Source organism: Fulmarus glacialis, unplaced genomic scaffold (genome assembly GCF_000690835.1).
Source record: "Fulmarus glacialis isolate BGI_N327 unplaced genomic scaffold, ASM69083v1 scaffold16915, whole genome shotgun sequence".
In the NCBI taxonomy this organism is placed as follows: Eukaryota; Metazoa; Chordata; class Aves; order Procellariiformes; family Procellariidae; genus Fulmarus; species Fulmarus glacialis.
In genome coordinates this window covers 959-8,022 of record NW_009211327.1, presented here as the reverse complement: position 1 = coordinate 8,022, position 7,064 = coordinate 959, and the positions used below count along the sequence as shown (strand labels likewise).

The following is a 7,064-nucleotide window of genomic DNA, read 5'->3' as shown; positions in this document are numbered from 1 at the left end:
CCATAATGCTTTCATGATGTCCCTGGCTGAGGATCTGATCTTCCAAGGGGCAGAGAACATGCAGGTCACTTAGACAGTATTAGAAATTGCAGTGCTTGTAATCTCGGACCTTAGGCAATAAATGTGATGTCTGCTTCTGACATCCATAGAGTCTGTTAAACAGACATGTATCTTAATACTAGAAACAGCTTACTCTGTATAAAAAAAAATCTGAATACTTTGTCCATTTTTAGTAACAATAAAAGGAATGATTCCACAATCACCTGTGCAGACACCAAGAAAGCAAGTATCCTCCTCATTCGCAAGATTTATGTTCTGATGCAAAACCTGAGTCCATTGCCAAATGATGTTTGCCTGACTATGAAGCTGTTTTATTATGATGAAGGTAGTATTTCTGTATTGCCTTGATTTATCAACTGTGTTCAGACATTGGAACACAATTCAAAGAAATATTTTAATATATAATCTTCACGGTTGCTGGGACTTGTTAAACGATGTTTTTTTGCATGTGTCTGTTTCTCATGACAATTTCTAAAATCCGAGGGGAACAGATTTGATCTCACTGTAGGAACGCAACCTTGTCACTGACTTCATTGGAGCAAGGATTTTGGTGTGTTTTAAAAACAAATTGAGTTTTCCTGAGTATGTTAGGATGTAACATGTTTGCCAGACTAGTTCTAGTTGGATCACTGTTTAAACGTCTGACACTAACTCTGCTTTCAGAATGCGTTATGGCTTTGTAACAAAAAATCAGAGCTTCTAGCTCATCTCTTTGCATACATAAACTGTTTCAAATAGCTTTAATTGGGTTTTGCCTGTTGTGTAGAGGAAAAAGAACTTCATTAAGTACAAGTTGAATATTGATTATTCCGCTCCACACACACACAATTTTTTGGAGTAGCTCTCTGAGTCTTTTAGCCGTACAAGTTAAATTAATTTTACAAGAATGTGTTTCATTCTGACACATTTAATGAATTCTTTTCTGCAGTTACACCGTCTGATTACCAACCTCCTGGTTTTAAGGAGGGTGAATGTGAGGGGATGATATTTGAGGGGGAGCCTATGTGTCTTAATGTGGGTGAAGTGCCAACGCCTTTTCATATGCTGAAAGTTAAAGTTACAACTGAAAAACAACGAATGGAAAATGTTGATAAAAGCATCCTAAAGCACAGAGAGACTAATCTGCCTCTCCAAGTGCTCAGAGTGGACAGAGATGATCCAGAAGACGACAACCAGGACATGAATGTAAGAGTGCAAATGTATTGTGTAGCTTGTTGAATTTTTTTGTGATTTATAGTCTAGAAAAGGGCCATTAATTGTTCTACTGCATGCCTTACTATAACATTAATAAAAAACTCTGTGTTTCCAGATATATTTAAGCAAGACAATATGTCTTCAGTACATTTTTGCTTTAATTTTACTGCTTGAGTTAGCAATCTGTCATTGTTAAAGCAGTGTTGAACAAGTGCATCAGGATGATGCCTGTCAGCAGCAGCATCGCTGGTGGTCATCTCTCTGAGAGACTGGAGAGGAGCAGCAGGGTGAGAAGCAGAGGGGCAGCTTTGTGCTGTGGGTGCGGTGTCACTTGTTCAACTCCAATCGCAGGATGCAGGTGACACCTCCCTGGAGCTGTCCTGTACCAGTCCCAAGCGAGCTGCTGCAGCCAGACTGTATTGACTGGCAGTAAATTTGCTCAGAGATCCTCATATACAGCAGTATACATATGGCTAGTGATGCCACAGCTGAAGTTAAACCAAACTTGATTCTGTATTGGGATTTTTCCCTCGGGAAGTCTGCCTAGAAAAAAGCACAAAGCGAAACTTGCTGAAGGCATGAGTGTGTGACGGACTTGTGCATCCTGCTGCTGACGGCTCTCGGGACTGTGCTTGTGCAGGCTTCAGCAACTGGAGGCATATATTTCTGGGGTAAGTTGAGGCAGGCAGCAAATACCTTCCGTCGTGTTAGAATGTGCAAATACGTGTGCTGATCTATACTGGCTATGGGTGAGAAGGAGGCGGAGCTTCAAGGCTTCTGGCCCCTCCCTCTCAATTAGCATTGCTCGGAATTAGCATTGTAGGTGATGTGATGGAAATAAACTGCTTTGCCCTCTAAATCTGCATATGCCTCTGAATTGCTGTTTCACAGGCAATGGGAAGGTGGTAATTGATGCACTGATAGTATTCTTTCAATATCTATTGTTACAATTTTAGTATTTTGTACAGATGTTTTTCTTGGTGGTTGAATTACATGTCTGCTTGCGTTAATAATTGAGTAATGCTGAGCTAGCCTGTACGTTCCATGTCAGATTCAATTATTTCAATACAGTTTGTTCCACTGAATCTATCTGTTAAGGTCTGGCCCTAAGCATCTGCGTACAAACCCTCTTCCTTATTTGTCTGCAGTAAGTGATAGATCTTTTTCTTAATCTAGGAAGGTCCTGTCTTGGATAATAAAGTGGAAGATAGGAATAATGTAAATATTTCAGAAGCTCAAGGTAACATTTGTGTATATTTTTCAAGTCTCTTCAGTTTGTGCCTCTTTTCCTGATGTTACTAAAACGAAAACTCAATTTTCTGACATAGACCACTATATTGAAATTTACATTCTATTTTCTTCACATACATCGCTATGCCTTTATTTTCTATCGTGGCTTTGTTCTGTAAAGCACTTGATTAGCACATGCACGTTTTCATGTTTCTGTTCTAAAATTCTGATCTTCTGTTCCATTTTATCAGATAAGCTAAATTTAATGGGTTATATATTTAGAAGTAAATTTTGTTGTTTGATTTTTCTATTATTGTTGTTGTTACTATGGTTTTACTAATATATTTAATTTCCACATAAAGCTCGCAGAGGTATTGTGCTCTTGAGCTCATTATTGCAGACTTGGGAACCAGAATTCTCTGTGCAAAAAATGGTCCAGGTCTATTTTTGTTTAAATCACAGCTGTTTGGACTGTATCCTCACAGCTTCAGCCACTAAAGTGTAGCAGAAATGCCACTTTTAGCCACCTTTTTTCCTTAAGCTCTGGATACAGTAGGACCATGGTCTGATTCTGCAATCAGTACGTCCTTCAGCCTGTGTGGTTGTGGAGGAATTGAGACCATTGGGGCTTGTGTACACAGAAGAGTTTTTACATTGTGGTGGACTGAATGATACCCATGTAAAAATACCTATCCGTATGATGCATGCTCTTCTGTACAAAGGAAGTTGTTCATTACTGTGGTTTGCTATTCCTGATACAATCAGTAACTTCATCTCAAAATATGTTTTGTTTTATGAATGACTGTATGATTATGTCTGTGCTGCTGGCTATTTTAGTGCCTTTTCTAGCTGCTTGGTTTCACAGCTTACTCTGTGGACCTGTCTGCCCTTTCCTCTTACTGCCTACATGGAGCATTTTGATAATTGCAAGTGAACTTTTTTAACTGTAGTTTTAACAGGTGCAAGTTCTAGCAAAGCATTTTTGTTAGTATGAACCTCAGCAAACTGAGTTTCCTCAAGTAAAATCCTAACACCGTAAAATCTGTCAATGTAAAACTACGCAAACAATGTGAGTAGCCGCAAAAAGCAAATGCCAGGTGGAAGCCTCTAAGGCAGCACTTCTCAAGAAGGTACCAAAAACATTTACTTCTGTTTTATTTTAAAAAAAGTTTCATATAACAACTTCAATAGGCAATTGAAATGAGAATTCTGCAGAGAATATAAATGAAATCTTATGTTTTGGAAGCATTCTGAGGACTCTTAACACTGCAAGGCAAAGCTGCCTTCTCCCTTGTTATCAAATAAATGATTATGCCCTGCTATGCAGGACATCAGGAAGTACCTGCTCACCCTTCCTGATGAAAAACAGCCATACCTGTCTTGTTGGATTTTTCTTAGCCTTTATAAATAGGTAGTTTCTGCGCTGTTTGCTTACAATCGTATAAATGTCCTCCACTGTAAGCTCTGAATGCAGAAGTGCCAATAAAATAACTGTCCTGGCTACACCAGCCTGATGACAGCTGCTACCAGAAGCATGCCCTGGAACCACTCCACTGTTTTGTTTTTTTTTTTTAATCAATGCTCCAATATGTGGACCCAGACTGTCTCCGGTTCAAAATGAGAGACAGCAAACTCTGTCCTCAGGGATCTCTGTGAGCAGAAGCTTCCCTTTAAGATTTTATTGAAACTAGGAGGAAAAGTAGATGACGATTTGTCTTCAGATTCCCCAAGATAGCCCAGGGGATCAAAGATTGAACTTTGCTACCAAACAAAGTGAAGAATGAATTGCTGCTTGTTGATCTGCTCATCTTGGAGAGGCTGTGTAGGAAGCATCCAGACAATACCAGTACGCATTTGCTGTACATAAAGCATTTCAAACATAGCAAAGAAAGATCAAAAGAGGAAATAAGTGCCCTTTTTGGAAGAAGATTAAGTAGAGATGATGTAGATGAGTATGCTCAGAAGTGCTCTGATCTGCTCATGTAAAATAGGATAGCCAAAGGAACACAGTTCTCGAGACTGTAAAGTAAAAAAACAAGCTTTATGACCAAAATCTGGGAGGAAAAAAAAACCCTTTATCTGGATGAGAAGCTTATGTAAATGCTTTTTTTTCTGTAGCAGAGGTTTCTGAGGAGATAATGAATATATGGCATTCCTAGAAGAAATGCCCATTAGTGCTGCTGCTTGCTCTGTTCACTCTTCTTAATGCATTTCCCTAAAGTTGCATCTGCTTTGAAATATAACTGTGGTTCTGCAGACTTCAGAAACACCAATTTTCCATAAAAACTTCCAGACACGTTGATTTCCACATAACTATAAAAGCGGCAACTGTGTCAGTGCTGAGGCTTTTGGTCCTCCCAGACTGAACAAGACTAGGAGCTTGTTGGGGCTACCGTGGTGTCTGAGTGCTTGCGGAGGCAGTTGGACAAAGCAAGTTGAGCCTGGATTTTATTTTTTTAAAATGGGTTGGAGTGTCCTGTCATTCAAGCCCAACACTGAACAGGCTGCGCTGTGTATTTAAATAGTGGCATTAATGGTTTTTTTCAGAAATAAAATGTGCAACTTTGCAAAAACAGCTAACATTTCCATGCTGCTCAAAAATAATCATGGAATTGTGTAGGAAACAGCACGTGTAGATTAGCATTTTTATCTTGACGATGCTAGTAGGCTGCAGAACTGGAATAACCACATAAAGCTGTATCTGGTGCTTTTAGAAATTCATAGAAGTTCCAAAACGATGCAAAATGCAGCAAATTGTTTGTCTTACGGAGTTGGTATAATGTTTTATTTACAGGAACTACAAGACATAGGAAAATGCATTTGTCGCCCTGAAATTCTTCAGTCATTTCCACAGCTGAAGCACAGTCATCTTTAACCAGTTCACGCTTATATCTATATCCTAGAAAAAACCCAGGATTTTTTCTTATTCGTCGTGGCCTGTTCATGCAGCTGCAGGCAGCGACAAGGGGAACTGTAGCTCTAGGAACTGCAGCCAAAGTTGCTTGGTTGTGTGTGGTTGGGTTACAAAATGGGAGCCATCTGCTGGCAGTGGGTTCAGAATATGCAGAAGCTGTGCCAGAGTGGCCCCACAGTGCCGTTTGCCCGTTCTGCAGTGCAAAATGGGCTCGTGAGGCGTTTTGCTTGGAAGCAAATCCCAATGTAGACAAGCCTTTAGCAGTATGGTGTATAAACGAGTTTGGGGATCAAGTCCACTCTTCCAAAGATCCTGGTGTAAACTGTACTAAAGATAAGCATCTCTTAAGTGTCTGTGATAGGAAGTTGTGATAGGAAATCGCTGAATTAAAGATGTAAGAGAGTGTAATGCTTGGTTTGCTGCATTAATAATGTGCAGGTGTTCCTTGTGGCAAAACATCAGTGTTAAGAGGCTGCTAGTGTGTTGTCAACAGTGTGCTTTATTATTTAACAACTCTTTTATAGAACCAAATTTAAGTTATGAGGAGGATGAAGTTACGAAGTCTGGAGGGAACCAGAATCAGCATGTTTCTAATCCTCAGGTATGATAACTGCACTCTTGTCTTAAACTTTTGCTTTGAGTGATTAATAGGTAATCTAGTGACCACAGTCAGTATTTGCAGCAATAAAATGCATTTACATTTTACTTCCCAATGTTTTTTGAAAATGATTAATCTTCTAAAGCAATCAAAAGCAATAATAAAAGGCTGTTTTCTGTGATACAGTTTTCAAACCAAACAGATGGTCTGACTGATATTAACGTAAATGGGAATATAATTTCCGAGTTTATAAACTGCCATAACTAAACACTCTGCCTAACAGATTTCTCTGCTAATTCTGACAGACCAAAACTTGATTAAAGGTTGATTAAAACTTAAAATGCAAGTTCATTACTCAGACTTAAAACTCAGGCTATATTCCCTGCATATAGCAAAATGGTGTAATTTAAATGTGGAGGACTACTTCAAACACAGGTCCTTAAGACTTCTCAAAACAGAATAGCCCTAGGTAACTGTGAGTGACTTACTGTATAAAAATAACTGATGCTTTGATCTGTCAGGGTTCTTTGACACGTTCAGCTGTAAATAGTGCTGTTGACTTCAATGGGTATACTCCTGTATTTAAATTTCAGCTTGAGCACTGTGGTGAGCAGAGGCAGAGCTCTTTGCATGCTACAGCACTGAACCCTGCTGTAGCCTCTAATACAGATTTTTTTACTGCTGTCACAAGGCAACATCTATTTTATGATTTTAGGTGGATCATTTGGCAAGTAAGACATCTGAACTTAATGTGTCAGAGAGCAGGACAAGAAGTGGAAAGATATTTCAAACCAGCACTGTTAGTATCGTTTTTTTCTCTAGTTCTGTTCTTTTTATTTCTGTCCTTCTTTAAGCCTTTTTCTGTTCCAAACAGTGAATAAAACTCTTAAGCTTTAATACATTTCATGCAGACAGAATGAAATTCTCATCACTTCTACTAAAATTCCCATTAACTTCAACACATTTGGATTCTTAGTGTCGAAGTCTGTTCCAAGGAGTTAAAAGCTGAGTGTTGATGTAGTTAACACAGGTTGAGAAAAATTCATTAGGATTGGTTTGTATCTTCTT

At 38.9% G+C, this 7,064-nt stretch overlaps 1 protein-coding gene across 1 annotated transcript in view; it reads left to right on the top strand.

Annotated features, from left to right (window-relative positions):
• The window catches only part of HORMAD1 (HORMA domain containing 1), a gene marked incomplete at its 3' end in the record, with an annotated part of 12,356 nt that extends 5,561 nt beyond the window's left edge, over positions 1-6,795 (top strand). The window contains exons 8-12 of the mRNA XM_009577513.1: positions 234-385; positions 989-1,245; positions 2,431-2,494; positions 5,923-5,999; positions 6,712-6,795. Of these exons, the coding sequence (XP_009575808.1) occupies positions 234-385; positions 989-1,245; positions 2,431-2,494; positions 5,923-5,999; positions 6,712-6,795 (634 nt within the window). The remainder of the gene's footprint in view (positions 1-233; positions 386-988; positions 1,246-2,430; positions 2,495-5,922; positions 6,000-6,711) is intronic.
• Between the last annotated feature and the right edge of the window lie 269 nt (positions 6,796-7,064).